The sequence below is a fragment of the Sceloporus undulatus genome, chromosome 6 (assembly GCF_019175285.1).
Source record: "Sceloporus undulatus isolate JIND9_A2432 ecotype Alabama chromosome 6, SceUnd_v1.1, whole genome shotgun sequence".
NCBI lineage: Eukaryota > Metazoa > Chordata > Lepidosauria > Squamata > Phrynosomatidae > Sceloporus > Sceloporus undulatus.
The window spans coordinates 136,829,481-136,845,812 of NC_056527.1; the positions used below are offsets into that span (position 1 = coordinate 136,829,481).

The 16,332-nt window shown below is 42.0% G+C and overlaps 1 protein-coding gene across 10 annotated transcripts in view; it reads left to right on the top strand.

Annotated features, from left to right (window-relative positions):
* Window positions 1–16,321, top strand: part of GRAMD1B (GRAM domain containing 1B) — a 171,267-nt gene extending 154,946 nt beyond the window's left edge. For 5 of the 10 annotated variants that reach the window (XM_042472292.1, XM_042472291.1, XM_042472295.1 and 2 more), the window contains 14 exons: window positions 183–263; window positions 1,873–1,988; window positions 2,450–2,609; window positions 4,173–4,380; window positions 5,241–5,384; window positions 5,893–6,011; window positions 6,375–6,517; window positions 7,246–7,349; window positions 8,651–8,854; window positions 10,002–10,092; window positions 12,348–12,359; window positions 13,464–13,571; window positions 14,783–14,900; window positions 16,185–16,321. In XM_042472292.1, the coding sequence (XP_042328226.1) occupies window positions 183–263; window positions 1,873–1,988; window positions 2,450–2,609; window positions 4,173–4,380; window positions 5,241–5,384; window positions 5,893–6,011; window positions 6,375–6,517; window positions 7,246–7,349; window positions 8,651–8,854; window positions 10,002–10,092; window positions 12,348–12,359; window positions 13,464–13,571; window positions 14,783–14,900; window positions 16,185–16,274 (1,698 nt within the window). In that variant the 3' untranslated portion in view covers window positions 16,275–16,321. The remainder of the gene's footprint in view (window positions 1–182; window positions 264–1,872; window positions 1,989–2,449; window positions 2,610–4,172; window positions 4,381–5,240; window positions 5,385–5,892; window positions 6,012–6,374; window positions 6,518–7,245; window positions 7,350–8,650; window positions 8,855–10,001; window positions 10,093–12,347; window positions 12,360–13,463; window positions 13,572–14,782; window positions 14,901–16,184) is intronic. The other 5 variants (XM_042472294.1, XM_042472298.1, XM_042472297.1 and 2 more) reach the window with 3 other exon arrangements.
* Window positions 16,322–16,332: the final 11 nt, after the last annotated feature.

Sequence of the window (16,332 nt, forward strand, 5' to 3'; positions counted from 1 at the left end):
TGGTGGCAAACGTTCTGTTCTGTGGACCACCCTAGCAGTGGAAAATTCAATTTACAAGTCCAGCTTCTCAACTCCCACATCATTTGCTAAGAAAATAAGAAGCTGCAGTTCAGTTCTTTTTGTCTTTGCCAACATACTTTTAGGTAACCTTCCTAACCCCCTTGATTCTTTGCTCTTCACAGCACTTTTTCACTTCCTTTGGTGCCCGAGACAGAACGTACATGATGATGTTCAGGCTCTGGCAGAATGCCCTCCTTGAAAAGGTACGGAGACATGAAGACACTTCTCATATAGATATAAACCTATCTCCATTTGAAATATTTATAGCCATCCCTGTAGCAGTATCTTCTCGAGGCTGCCTTCACTAACAAATAGCACTACAGGAAGACATACAGGCAGTAACACATACTGAAACATCAGAAGTAAAAGCACTCACAGAGGGGGATAAAGCTAGCTTCAGCTGATGCCAAAAAAGAAAAGAAAAAAACAGATTGAGGTGAGAGAGGTCACTGTCTGTCACCAAGGAGACATTACTGTATGTACCAGGTACACCTGCCTAATAAACACATTCCACAGATGCCTAACCATTCTGCCCACCTATCTCAGAAGATGGAGGTATTTGGAGAAGGTCTTCCAATGATTTCTATGGAACACCAGGCCCATGTGGAAGCAACCGTTAAGTCAGGTTCTCAGTCCCCAACTTGTGTAGAGTTTTAAAGGCGCATACCAGCGCTATGGATTTCATTAGGAAATGGAACAACAGTTAATGGAATTAGTATGCAAAGGAATCTTGTAGCACCTTTGAGACTAACTGGAAGGAGCTGTTAGCAGGAGCTTCCATAGACTTGAGCCTACTTCCTTAGGTCCCCATGCCTCTGAGGAAGTAGGTTCATGTCTGCAAAAGCCCAAGTTACCAGTCATTTCAGTTATTCTCAAAGATGATACGAGATCCCTTTGCCCACTGATTTTTCAGGCAAACATGGCTACGCCTTTGAGTTAGTGGAGTTGTTTTTCAGAAGCCCATCCCAGTTCACTCTCCCAGACTATGAACACCCTTGAGGATCTGTAGTGCCAAATGCTTATCCTGTTCGAGAAAGATACATACTTCTTCATTATTATTTTAAAATAATACTATCCCCCTTTTGGAACAAGCAAGCTAAAAATGACAAGCTCCTGCCAAATTCCAACCACACTTAGAAATGTTATGGCCTTGCTTCAGTGATGTGATTATCACATGTATGCCTGCGCACATCCTAACAGCTGTTTGGCTTGCTTTTCAAGGAAACCATTCTCCTTTCTATTTTTCTCCTATAGGACTATGAGAATATATGACCTTTTCACGTATTAGTTTTTGAAATTCCAGCTGTTTGTAACAATGGAGGCTTTGTACTACATGTAAAATCACAAGGGAAATAAAAACAGCTCTCCTTTCTTTGGTACGTCCGTTGTGACCCTAACTGGAGAAAGCAGGCCTGACCTCATTTATGTGCACCATATTCCCATCCATAGTGGATTTCTGTAATGTATTCTGTGTGGAGCCCTTTTGAAGTATCAACTGATACAGAATGAGAATACTTGAGTGTTCGCTGGGGGTTAATAGTCAGACCATCATATTACAACCGTACCATTTCTGGGTTTAAACCAGAGCACTGATTTTGACCTCAGAAAGTTGGGTCCAGATTATTTGAAGGCGTGCCTACATTCATATGGATCTTGCCCATATTTTCAACTTATCGAAACTTGCACCTAACATTAGGCAGAGAAAACTGCTCATTATCAATGTTTGGAGTTATAAGTCAAGTTTTGTTGGACTACTTAATTTTCATCACATTTTTAATGGGAGATACTAGCTTAGCCTTTTTCTTTTCCCAGCCCCTGTGTCCAAAGGAACTCTGGCACTTTGTCCACCAGTGTTATGGTAATGAATTAGGGTTGACAAGTGATGATGAAGACTATGTGCCACCTGATGAGGATTTCAACACGATGGGGTAAGCTGAGTTCTCCAAAAGAATGTGCAAAGCCACTTTCAGAGAGTGCAGATACAATGAATGGACTGCAATAAACAATCCTTTATTGTATCATCTGAAATGTTAGATATCTGGCTATGTCCTATGAGAAGGTTGCTTGTTAAAAATTTGGGGTACACATTCTCAGCCAAAGTCATGCACAGTCAGCCTCACATAGAAGTAATCTGAGACCAGGATTTTGCTATGGGAGTGTATAATAGCCAGTTTGTAAATCTACCACCATGGATGTTAAGGTAGAAGGTTGGTGTAACAAAAAGAAAAAAAGGGGAACAATTTCTGTCTTGGAGTTATTTGAAAAATATTTTGCCATGATTCTGCTGCACAAGGAGGGGAATAGTTTTATTCCAAGGCAGACATTCTCCTTAGCTTGCGGAAAGATGTGGGGCTGACTAAATTTGCTTGGACCCCATTTGTTATTTTAGCTACTGTGAGGAGATCCCAGTGGAAGAAAATGAAGTGAATGATAGCTCCTCAAAAAGCAGTGTGGACATCAAACCTGAGTCAAGCCCCCAGCTCCCCAAGAAGTCTGTCACCAACATCAGCACATTCACACCTACAGGAGGCAATGAGGCTCCAGTCCCGGTAAGTATTTCTGCCTTCCCAGCTCTGCATCTCTTACCTAAGACAATACAATTGGTTGGGAGGTAGAAATTATTTTGTCTGTGCAGAAATATATCCCAGGTTTAATTTTGGCTGCTTTCTCATTCCATCTCCCCTTCTGCTTTCCACCATTAGTTCAGTGGGTCAGGCACATCAAGGAATTTGGTTGGAGCTATTAAGTTTATTTTTCTTTGTCATCAAGACCAGGCAGCCAGAGTAGATGTTTTGGGCTATTTTAACAATCTTGCTGGGTGTTTCAGTTCTCTCTTGGATATTTACTGCAAACATTTCGTATGTCCCAACACAGTCAGTTGACAAAATTCATGAGTGCAAATGTCACCTTATTTCAGTTGTCTTCTAGTGCAAGGTTACAACCTTTAAACAACAACAAAAGTGTTATGGTAAGATGCTTGCAGAGGATAGTGGGCGTGTTAGGTACATGATCTTTTAAAGTGGAGATGTCATTACTTGAAATTGGGATCCCTACCTCCTGTGTGCAAAACAAGTGTTCTCTCGTTGATCTTTGCAGATCACACAGATAGCATACAGTGATCTGATTGTGCAAGAAAATGTTCTGCATATGCTCAGAGGCACTCAAACCAATTCTCCATACTTGATCAATCTGCCACTTATTGGTGTATTTTAATAAGTGTCCTCTAGCTGAAATGTACATATCATTTTTTCCTTAATTTTAATCTCACTCCTTCCTTACCTTTTATAAACAAGTTGTTTGAAGGATAAGTGAACAATGTACATGTTGATGGCAATAGGAAAGGGAAGAAAAGAAGAGAAAGGAGATGCCAACATATGAGAAAACATTACTGAACATATTGAAAGATTAATTTCCTGTGCAGTCTTTCCAAATCTGGCAATTTCCAGATGTGTTGGACCCTTGCCATCCTCCAGCAACAAATGTATTATGGACTTTTTAGTCAAAATGAACAGTATTAACAAAGGGGCCAAACACACAGGACAAAATAAAGCTGCTTCGGTTCACGTTGGAGGCATGCTGTTTAAATGATGCATGCATCCTAAGATGCCAGAAATTGCGCCAAAGTTATACTCCAATCCTAAGGACTAGAGCCCAGCTTTGGTACAGTTTCAGGCCTCTTAAGATGTCATTTAAAAAGCATATTGCCAAAGTGACCCAAAGCAGCTTTATTTTGGCCTGTCTGTTTGGGCCCAAAGATTCTGAGAACATGATATTTAGCCTTATCATTTGATTTAACAGATATACATATTCTTTGTGGTCTCTGTACAGTCCCCTTATAGCCTTGCAAGCAGATATAAATAAGGGTTGCATTGGATCCCAGACAGATAAAGCATTTTATACCCTCCATCTTCACAACTCACAGATTTCTCTTAGACGCATAAAGAAAGGGGATTGCCACATTTTTATTTTTAGTATATGCAAATCTTCTCCATTTCATAGACAAAACTGGGGAACCCGTGTATTCAAACTGTTCAGATTCACAGTAATGAGTGAAAGACAGTGGCACCAGCTTTCAAGTAGTGATAATGTGCTCTTTCTTAACACTCTTTTAGTATGAAGGAGTAGTTCCTGAGGAAGAGGAAGTTGTGGTCATCCCTACAGAGAAAGACCTGACAATTGCAAACCTCCTAGCAGACAAGATAGAAATCATTGCTCCCGTGAATTCCCCATCCTTGGACTTCAATGACAATGAGGACATTCCAACTGAGCTCAGCGATTCCTCAGAAACTCATGACGAAGGTGCATGGCTGGAAACTGCAGGTGTTGTGCTGGAGCTGACTGTTGCTGTAGTGTCCTTCCCATCCCTGATGCCACAAAAGTTGATTTACATGCTTAAATGTTAATGAACTCTTCTCTCTCACTTAAGGTTTCTTGCTGATTTCTAGCTAAATTCCTTTACAACATTTTTGGGTGATTGGTTATATATCTTGGGCCCCATTCAGTAGAGGCATTTCTTAGTCAAATCCCATCAATTCCAGTAAGACTCACATAAGAGATCATCCCTAGTGTGGTATAATTGACATTAGTGGAGAATTTCTTCTGAGCCTATTGCTGAGGAAGCCCATCATATAGTGGAGGTGTTAACGTTAGTAATCCAAATGTGCCAAGTCATCCCATTTGCTACTAGTAAAGTTTTGTATTTTGAACTGATTTCACAAACACATAACATATAAAGAATTAACATTGGCATTGGTGGGCTAAATAATTCTTACGGAGATAAAACTGAGCAGTAACACGGTTCTATGCCGATTCTATCATAGGCTTCATCCACACTATGGAAATGATCCAGTTTGACTCCACTTTAACTGCCAGGGCTCAGTGCTATGGGATTCTGGTATTTGTAGTTTTGTGAGATATTTAGCCTTCTCTGCCAGAGAGCTCTGGTGCCACAACAAATGGCAATTTCCAGAATTCCACAGCATTGAGCCATGTCGGTTAAGGTGGTGTCAAAGTGGATTAATTCTTCAATGTGGATGCAGCTATAGTCATCTTTAAAATAATGCATAATTAAAGTCTGTGTACCTTTTCATTGTGTAAGAAAAGACCCCCTGAGTACAATGTGTTATGTCAAGATATGTCACTGAAATATGGCAATGCCCTTTCTTTACTCCTTTCTTCAGGAGAAGTGCAGGCTTTTTATGATGACTTGAATGGACGGCAGTACATGAATGAAGTCTTCAACTTTAGTGTGGATAAGCTGTACGACTTGCTCTTCACCGACTCCCAATTTCTGAGGGACTTCATGGAGCAGCGGCGGTTCTCTGGTAAGGCTACCAATCCTTCGGCACACATGGAGTCTAATGGATAACTAGAATCCCTGAGAATCTGTGACTCGCCCAAGGTCACCCAGTGGGTTTCCATAGCCAAGCGGGGAATCAAACCCAGTTCTTCAGGGTCATAGCCCTTTCTCTTTATGAGGCTTCAAACATCTTAACTATTCTTTGGCCTTAATTTCCTTTTTTACAATTAGTTTAAAATGGGAACATTAATGGTCCTCTTGAAAGACAAAAGGCAGCATGACTAAATTCAGGCCAAACGTCACCGCATGGGATACACATGAAACAAAGTGTTCTGTGTTGTTTCTGCCAGTTAACTTGGAGGTGGAGGCAGTGAATGCCTGTACTCTTGACTTTGGTCATAGGAATAATTTTTCCTCCCTGGGAACTGTTTTGCACTCTGCTTCCTTCATTGCTACACCAACTGACCCTTTCTTTCTTTCTTTCTTTCTTTCTTTCTCTCTCTCTCTCTCTCTCTCTCTCCCTCTCCCTGCAGATGTTGTCTTTCATCCATGGAAGAAGGATGACACTGGCAATCAGAGTAGAGTTATCCTCTACACCATCACGCTCACCAACCCTCTGGCCCCCAAAACTGCCACTGTCACTGAAACTCAGGTAAGCACCCTTTCTTCCAGGTCGGAATGTGACTAATTCATCTGGGGCCTAATCTGCACTGCGGACGTAATGCAGTTTGACACCATGTTAAGTGCCATGGCTACATCCTAGGGAAACCTTGTGTTGGTAGTTTGTTGTGGCACCAAAGCTCTCTGACAGAGAAGGCGAAATACCTCACCAAACTACAGATCCCAGGATTCCATTGCATTGAGCCGTGGCAGTGAAAGTGGTACCAAACGGCATTATTTCTGCTGCACGATTAGACCTAAGATGAAGGGCCTTTTGGATGTGAAGCTCATTTTGGTGTCCTTTTCAGAAGACAGGCCTCTGCCTGTTGATACCTCTTCTCTCTGCTCTCTCCAGACAATGTACAAAGCAAGCCAAGAAAGTGAGTGCTACGTGATAGATGCAGAGGTGCTAACTCATGATGTTCCCTACCACGATTATTTCTACACGATTAATCGTTACACATTAACACGTGTTGCCAGAAACAAATGCCGACTCAGGTGGGTATTCCTGGCTTGTAAGTTTAGGATATCAACAGGAACTGTGATAATTGAGTTCAATAGCATCACATGCCAATATATGTATTTTTCAGTTGGGGGGAAAGTCTCAGATTCTAAATAAAGTCCTGCATTTTTATGCAAAAAGTCAAAGATATAAATATAGGGTGAATTGACAGTCTGGGTGGGCAAAAGAGCATATGAAAGATACACCAGTATAGCCGCTAAAAGCCCTAATGCAATCTTAGGCTGCATCTACACTGTAGAAATAATCCAGTTTGACACCACTTTAACTGCTATGGCTGAGTACTCTGGGATTCAGGGAACTGTAGTTTGTTGGTGCACCATTGCTCTCAGACAGAGAAAGCTTGATGTCTCACAAAACTACAGTTCCCAGAATTTCATAGAATGGAGCTATGGCAGTTAAAGTGGTGTCAGATTGGATTATTTCTGCAGTGTGGATGCAGCCACAGTTTGAATGAACTGAAACATGATGTCTTGTTTATGAGAAGTAATAGTTCCAGAGAAACCTCTCAATAGTACTAACTGCTGAACAACAGAAGAGATTGATTCTAAGGATGTTGGTACTCCTTCGTCTGAAGTGTTTAATGAGAGGCTGAACTGTCATCCAACTGTAGTTGCATTTGCACTGTAAATGCTATATTGAGCAGGGGTTGGACTAAATGACCTCTTAAGTTCCCTTCCAATTCTATTACTGTTTCTCTCCCCAGGGTTTCTACAGAGCTACGATATAGAAAACAGCCGTGGGGGCTAGTGAAATCCTTTATTGAGAAGAACTTTTGGAGTGGCCTAGATGATTATTTTCGACATTTAGGTGAGAACATGGAGAAATTAACCTGAAAAATTAACTCACTGTCCATTTGTCTTCATATGGTGGGAGCTGACATATGACAGGCAAAGGTTGAGTAGAGTAGAGAAACTGAGCTTTTGGAAAGGACCTGACTCAATGAAAGAAGGTTTTAGTTCAGGATTTTAGTTTTGGTTTACCTATACAGAAGCCCTCTCATTTTTGTGTGTGCACTGTATAGCACCACTTACTCTTGTACATTGTAAAAAGATTCCTATTACTACTGAAAAAAAGATTCTACACTTTTGTGTTATTCAGCATGGCTGGTTAGCCTTTGAGGGCCAGCATGGCACAGTGGTTTGAGTGTTAGACTACAACTCTGGAGACCAGAGTTTAATTCTTTGCTTGGCTGTGGAACTCACTGGGTGACCTTGGGAAAGTCACAGTCTCTCAACCTCAGAGGAGGGCAATGGCACACCCCCTCTGAACAAATCCTGCCAAGAAAACCTCATGATAAGTTCATCTAGGGTCAACATAAATTGGAAACAACTTGAAGGCACACAACAATAAAGCTTTACAATGTTATCCAACGTCGTTGGTTAGCCCTTAGAGAATATCAGAATCTTAATTGGCTGTTGTTCATTATGTTTGTTGGTATTTCAGTGTGATTTATGGCTACCGTAACTGATTACATCTATACAACTTTTCTATATGTTTCACTGGCTGTCATATATATGAACTCTCTCTCTCTCTCTCCCCGTGTGTGTGTGTGTGTGTGTGTGTGTATAGTTATGAATAATCCAGATACATGCATATGTATTATATACCAGTTTATAGCGAACAAGTGTGGCATAGAGGTTTGAATATTAGACTATGACTCCAGAGGCCAGGGTTGCCATAAGTCAGAAGTGACTTGAAGGCAACAACAACCTTTGAACCAGTGTGGCTAAGTGTCAAACCACTAAGCCACACTGGCTCAAAGGTTGTTGTTCGCCTTCAAGTCACTTCTGACTTATGGCAACCCTCCTCTGTTGGACTAGACTCTGTGTGGACTAGACTCTGGAGACCAGGGTTTGATTCCCAGTTTGGCTATGAAAATTGGGTGAGCTTAGCCAAGTCTCAGGCTCTCAGCTTCAACACCACACACAGAAGTAGATCTGTAGAACATACTTTGGGGTGTTATTGCATACTTCAATAGTGTGCTTTTCAGACCAAATTCCAGGATACTGCTATGATGATGCTCTTGCTTCTAACAATGAATGCACTTGGGCAGGAAGCCCTTATTTTCCTTCCATAATAAATGTGCTGTCCTCCAATTTTCTTGCCAGAGAGTGAATTGACCAAAACAGAGAGCACCTACTTAGCAGAGCTTCACAGACAATCCCCCAAAGAGAAGGCAAGCAAGCAATCGACGGTTCGCCGGAGGAAACGGCCTCACACTCACCTGCGGGGTCCTCACCTGGAGGAGGTGCTGAGCCCCGTAACCACCCCAACAGATGAGGAAGCTGTAAGTCGAATCAAGCGGGTGGCAGGTAAGGAGACTGGCGTGCAAAAGGAAAAAATTACCTGGGATGGGAAGAGATTTTGCTCCTTCCGACACTGCCTTCTTATGAGTGTGCGAGAAGCATCTCTTGAGAAAGACAGCTACATTTTAGGAGGAAATAGGCTTCCTGGAGGGATGTTTATATAAAGCCACAGCTTGGCTAACCCAGGGGATCGATTCCTTCTCCTCCCAAATAATTGCCTTTTAATCATCAGCCCTGCTGGGATATTTAAGTCCTGCCAGGGGTATTTCAGTGTCTATTGTCCTATCTGCCTTAATAGCTAGTTCTGTTCCCTCTATTTGTGTGGCACACATGGCTGTTGTGGGTTCCAGGTTGCTGGTGTGATCATAATTCCACACAACCTCACATTTGCACACAGAAACCCTTCCTGCAGCTCAAAGAGAACAGAGAGAGTTTCTGTCCTTCCAGAACAAGGCTGTGGCTTAAGGGTGGAGAAAGTATGGTCCATGGGCTGTATATGCCCCCAAGGGGCATTTTGTGGTCCTTGGGGCCCCCAGACATTACAAAAAATGAGCAACAAAAATATCTCCAGATATCCTTTTGCCACATTTTTGTCCCTTGCTTTTGCCATTTTGGGCCCAAGGGAGTCTGTTCTTTTAAAAAAGTGATGACCATTCATTTCCCATTGTTTAATAAAAGGCCTCTCCTGGGAATAAGGATGCATGTGCACCATAGAAATAATGCAATTTGACACCCCTTTAACTGCCATGGCTCCGTTCTACAGAATCCTGCGATTTGTAATTTTGTGAGACACCAGCACTCTTTGGCAGAGAAGGCTACAGTCCTTGTAAAACTAATTCCAGGATTCCAAAGGATAGAGTGATGTCAAACTGAGATATTTCTACAGTGTGGATGGAGTTTCAAATGGCCAAGGGGACTGAAAAGGGTGGCAAATTCCACCACAGCTCTTAGAGGACATTTTGAGACTGAAAAAATGATGTTTGGTGTAGTGGTGGGAGTATGGTGGAGGAATCATGCCCCCCGCAAAGTCTCTTTGAGGGCTAACGTACCCTCCCGACCTCCCACAGCCTTGCTTTAGGTATATATAGGTTGGGTATATACAGAGGAAAAGACATTTATGTCCCTGGAGTCTACAACAAATGTTTCCTTCCAGGTTCCACTCAAACACGGCACATCCCTGAGGAAAGTCCTGGCGGCTTCCACCTGCAGAGCGTCTCCAAATTGCTGCTCATTATCAGTTGTGTGTAAGTGAATCTTTGACCCGTTTAGTCTCTTCTTTCCTCTTATCATTTCTTTCCTTCTTCTCCTTCTTTGCCCCCTTCCCTTTCCTGTTTTATTCCACAATCTCCTTACCCTGCTCAAAGTCGATGTCTTTTGCAAGGATTACTAGTGTTCATGCGTTTCTGTTTCATTTTGAATTCCATTTGCTTTGATTAATCATGGATGTAAATTGACCCTTGCCTCTACATTCCACCAAAGACAACTTTCCCCATTATGTTTGGAAGCTGTGTCCGGTTTTTGTAGCATTGATGTCAGTTTCCTTTGCTCCAGGTGTGGTCTGCATTTTTTGGCATGGCAACCCAGATTCCTTGGTGGTACTTTGGCTACAGTAGATGTTAGGTGGGGCTCCATTGTTATTTCAGAGATGGAGGGGGGAGATGATGGGAGGAAAGGAAGATAAATAAAGTCCCAATAATAAATAAAGTGTGGAGAGGATTGTGCAAAGAGCTCCTTGCCTCTAGTGATTCAGAGAAAGATCCAGCATGTTTGGCAAAGAGGACTAGTGCTCGAGAGAGTTCCCATTTTTGCAGAGGTTTACCATTGTTGTCATGCTCTCTTAGGAAAAGAAAAATGTGGCATGTTTTCCACTACTGAATAAAAGCACATGATCCAGCCCACAGACATTTTAAGTTTGTTGTTGTTGTTGTGATGGTTTACAGTTTGCTCAGTTGGCTCAAACAAACCCTTTTCCGGTCAGTATGGGACTGGAAATCTTTCCAGCGACAAAGAAGCATCCATTGTACCAGCTTGATTAAATGAAAAACATTCTCTTTACCCAACCCCCCTCCCCCCAATTCAACCTCATAGGCATTTTAAAGAGGTCTATTTCACTCAGGATACGAAATGATCGGGTTACGAAATTTCCGGGATACGAAAAAGTTGGATTGGCAAAAACTGTTTCGGGTTACGAAATTCATTTCGGCGCGAAATTCAAATGCTGCAAAGTGCAGCTATAGGCTTTCCAGTGCTAACGGAAAAGTGTTTCGGGTTACGAAAGGAATGGCGGAACGAATTAATTTCGTAACCCGAGGCACCACTGTAACTCCTAATAATTTGAACTGCAAGCCAGTGTAGTATAGTGGTTTGAGTTTTGGATTAGGACTCTGGAGACCAGGGTTTGAATCCCTGGCTGGCCATGGAAACCCACTGGGTGATCTTGGGTAAGTCACATTCTCTCAGCCTCAAAAAAAGACAAAGGCAAACCCCACCTGAACAAATCTTGCCAAGAAAACACCACAATAGATTTGCTTTGGGAGGTACTTGGAGGCACACAACAACAACAACAACAACAACAACAACAACAACAACAACAACAGTTTGAACTGAGCAGAGTTGTGCAGTGCTTTAACAGTTTGATGGGCATCATTTGAATTTAAGTCAGTGTAGTCCCAAACACTTCATTAGCCAATTGAGTATTGAATAAATCTCCTCCCCTCACCAAATAATGGATTTGGATGTCATGTTGTAAAGGCAGCTTGCTTTGTGTGTGTATATGTGTGTGTTGCTGTTTCTCTTCAGGCTACTGATCACATAGCACCACCTTCTGTCACAGATATCTCATTGCCATCAGACAGTGTCCTCTACGTCTGCAAGTCTTCTGAAGGGGTGGGCACAGGTTCTGCAAATGGAATAAATTGTAATCATTAGGTTTAGATGGCTGGATTTTTTTGGGAAGGGGGGACTGGTCCAAAATGGAGCAAGAGACTATGGAAATTATGCATACTCTGCTATTATTGAATGGTACACTACTGAATATGCAATGGAGGCAGGATCCTAAGGCTGAACAGCTGGGAACAGTGCTGAATGGTCTTTCAGCTTTGCGCACTGTGAGAAGAAGGCCTTTAGTGTACCTCCTTTTTTGGTTGATCTTCCATAGACATCTCAGTGCTCATTCAAGATGTTCCCTATCATCGTGGACCTCTGGAATATGTTCCCATTATGAAATCTTTCTTGGGATTTGGGTGAACCATGTTTGGCAATGTTTTTCATGTCAAGGACTCCACACATCCCCTCTCAACCATGCTGCTGCATCACAGATGTTAGGTCTTTTTTCTCTATCTCTTCCCTCCATCCTTTTGCTTGTTCTGCAACCCTTCTCCCCAATATGTGTGTTCTGTGTCCTTTAGAAGAACTTCCCCTGCAATTTTTCTCCTCTCTCAACTCTGGTGTGCTTCTAACCTTCGCCTCCTCCCTCTTTTCTCTTCCCTGCTCCCATTAGGATTTGTTTCAGGTACTGTCTCCTTTTTTACCTCACTTTTCTCTCTCCTGTCTCTCACCTATCTCCTTCTGCATCCTAGCTGGTGGGTTTCTTTTTTTACAAAAACACACTGTCTGTCTGATCTCTGCTTGGAATCTCTTCAGCTCTGCCTTTGTCTGTTTCTTTCGTAAATTTAAAAAACACCTGCACACCTCCTTTGGCTGCAATTCTATGGCCCAGTTTTCCATTGAGCTCAAATGAGCACACATCTAGCTGTGTCACCCATCTCTACTACTTCCCTGCATATTTATTTCCTTATTTTATTTCTGTGCTTGTCTTTCAGCTTTGTTAAGTATACGCAGCACTGAAAATCCTTTCACTGGTGCTGACGGATGTAGCTTGGGAGGAGAGGACAGCAAGCCAAGGCTGTCTTTTCCTTGCTTTTATGCTCTTCCCATCATTTGCAAAAAAGATAGAGGAGGGAACAGGGCACATATTATCCCCAGGGTGGGCTTATTATCCCAAGTCCCTGTGCTTCCCCCCAAGTGGCTAAGAGAAGGCATGGTTTGCCATTTGAGGCCAAACAATAAAATGGATGGATGTTGGGGCAAGGTGTTATGTAGATTATTTAAGGGACAGGTATTGCCCTCTAAGTGCCTTGGGGAAGGGATATGCCCTCAAGTATTCGGCTTCAGTTGAGCTTTTCCCCAGTTGCTGACCCTCTGGTATTGTGTGGATGTTGTACTAGATCAACAATAGTGAGTTCACTATCTCCATCAGAGTGGATGTTTTTCTGATTTTCTTCTACAAACTCAAATGCATTTATAAAAAATGCTGCAGTATAAAGCAAGTCAGATGCTTCTGCCATATTACTCTGATCCCCTTCCTTTTGGTTTCCTAGGTGTCATATTAATGTTGAAGCTAGGGCATGTTGGAATTTTAGATGCCCAAGTTGAGCCATCCACAGTTGAGCCATCTGGTCTGTGCATGAACTTAAATTCCTTCCAGCCCATAAAAATGACCGTGGAAGTTTGCCTGAGACTTTTCAGGTCTTCCAGGTTCCTCGTGGCTGGGAAAAAGGACCCAAGTATGGCCAACATTAATTTGGATTCTTCTCTCCTTTTCCCCTCTTCACAGTCTGGTGCTTTTGGTAATCCTCAACATGATGCTGTTCTACAAACTCTGGATGTTGGAGTACACCACCCAAACCCTCACAGCATGGCAGGGCCTGCGGTTACAAGAAAGGTAACACATGCCACATGCAAGAGTCCAATCCACCCCTTTTGAAGCCTATCCACCAGTAGCACCCACGAGGGGTCATCTGTTTTAGCTGTCTTGTCTGCTAATGGTATGGGGACAGAAAATTCATATTACACATTTCCTCTACACTTGCTGAGGAATACGTGCTTCTCCACTTCCATTTTCTGCTTGCAGAACTCCTATGAGATAGAGAAGACTAAAGAGACAATTACTCCCATAAGCTATCCAGTGAATATCATGGCTTAGTGGGGATTTCATCCTGGGTCTTTCTGGTTCTAGTCAGCACTCTAACCACTGCTCCACAGCACCTCTCAGGCCTCGCCATACCTGAACTGCCTTTTTTCTCAACATTCCTGTTTATATATTTCTTTTACTGTATATACTCATGTATAAGTCTAGAAATTTTAGTCTAATTGACCCCCAAAACCTGGGTTGACTTATCCATGGGTCAATGTAAGTACTGTACTTTAAATCATATTTTAAAAAGGAACCATCCCCTGGTGAAATACAAGAGCATAATCTGTCATGGAAGCACTGACCCCTGTCAATTCTCTCATATGAGCACAAACAGTTATGCCTGCTGAAATTTTGCAAGTTCTTTGGCATTGTTTTCCTTTGCTTCATCCTTTAGATCAGTGGTTCCCAACCTTCCTAATGCCATGACCCTTTAATACAGTTCCTCATGTTGTGGTGACCCAAACCCATGAAATTATTTTCGTGGCTACTTCATAGCTGTAATTAAATAAGTGTTTTCCAATGGTCTTAGGCGACCCCCATGAAAGGGTCATTCGACCCCCAAAGGGGTCCCGACCCACAGGTTGGGAACCACTGCTTTAGATCCTTTGTCCCATTCCCGTAAGTTTTACCCTCGACTTATCCTCAGGTCATATCAAAATCCATAAATTTGGGCCCCAAACCTGCCCTCGACTTATACACAAGGTCGACTTACAGTTGAGTATATATGGTATTTATTGAAGGCCTGTGTTTATTATCTCCCAACTGCCAAGGGCCCCCTGAGGCAATGCACAATCAATAAGAAACACTTTAAAATAAATTAAAATTTCAATTGGTAACTTAAAACCAGTCCCAACTCCTCTGTAAAAAATAGTTCTAAAAGCAGACAAACAGGTTTTCAAACTGTTTGTTGTATTATTTGTTGTATTCTCAGAGCTCATTTTTGCTTTTTTCCTTGACAGGTTACCCCAATCCCAGACAGAATGGGCCCAGTTATTAGAGTCCCAACAGAAATATCATGACACAGAGCTCCAGAAATGGAGAGAGATCATCAAGTCATCTGTGCTCCTACTAGATCAGGTGAGGACTTCCTCCCACATTGTAAAGAAGTGACCAAATGTTGGGTTTGTGTACATAGCATGGAGTCAACTGAAATTATACCCAAGCTGTTTCATTTTAACATATTCTATAATATTATGGTACAGTGAGCCCTTGGTATCCACTGCAGTTTGGTTCCAGGACCCCACATGGGTACTTTAATCCGTGGATGCTCAAGTCTCATTATTAACAATGGCATAGTTAAATAGTGTCCCTTATATTAAATGGCAAAATCAGGGTTTGCTTTTTGGAAAATTGTTTTTGAATATTTTCAAGCTTTGGAAGGTTGAATCCATCAGTGCAGAATCCATGGATATGGAGAACCAACTCTAAAACCATAATTTTTAGTCTGCCACCTTAAAATCTGGAAGGAGATTTTCATAATCAAGAGGATGAAAAATCATGCTTTTAATGCTTTGGCTAGCCTACCTTCTCATTTTGGAACATCAGTTTACTGCAACATCCAAGAGGGATAGAAACATTTTTTTAAATCAAGGCAGATGTGATGGACAATTGTAGCATTTGGGTTATCAGCTATAAATCACATAATCCTTATCTTGGAAAAATGCAACATCTTATTTGGGATATCATTTCCCCCTACATGCAGTTTTTTAAAAAAAGTTATGGTGTTTTTAATATGACAAGTGGCTTAATCGTGTTTTAAAATGCTATTATCAGAGTTTTAGAGTGCCTCTTTCAGCCTCTTTGTAAGCAACCTTGAATCTCATGCAAGGCCAAGGTTGGTGTATTAGTAAAATAAAACATAAGGATAAATAAGGAGGGCTGTAGGTTTACATTGATGTTGCTGGACATATTTTGAAAACTTTTCAGGCCTAGGGCCATGATCAGATTCTTGGGCTTAGTATGTTTATATGCCTGTCCAAGTCTGATATCAGACCTTGCTATGATACTGGGATATATAAAACCAGCTTTCAGCGTTGGAGTGATGGGTATGCTTTAGACCAGAGGTGGCCTTCCACATGTTTTTGAACTTCAAAACACCCATCATTCCTAGCCAGCATAGACAATAATGAGGTCTGATAGGAGTAGTGGTTCAGTGACATCTGAAGAAGATTCCTTCCTAGCCTTACATTGTGCTCCTGCGATAAACAGTTGGTTAACTTCCTTTGTACATGTGCCATCACCGGACTCAAAAGGTTGCTGGGTTATTTGTTCCCAGAACAATTCAGTTTGGGTTGCATTTCTATTGGTCTACCACTAATTTCCTTTCTCCCCCCCCCCCCCCCCCATGTTTTTATCTTACAGATGAAGGACTCACTAATAAACCTTCAGAATGGTATTGGGTCTCGTGAATATCAGTCAGAGCCGGATGAGAAACGGAAACGGTTCTACTAGCAGGCAGGGACGCAAGTGGCCAGAGGATTGTGTGCAATATGTGTACATAGAACATATA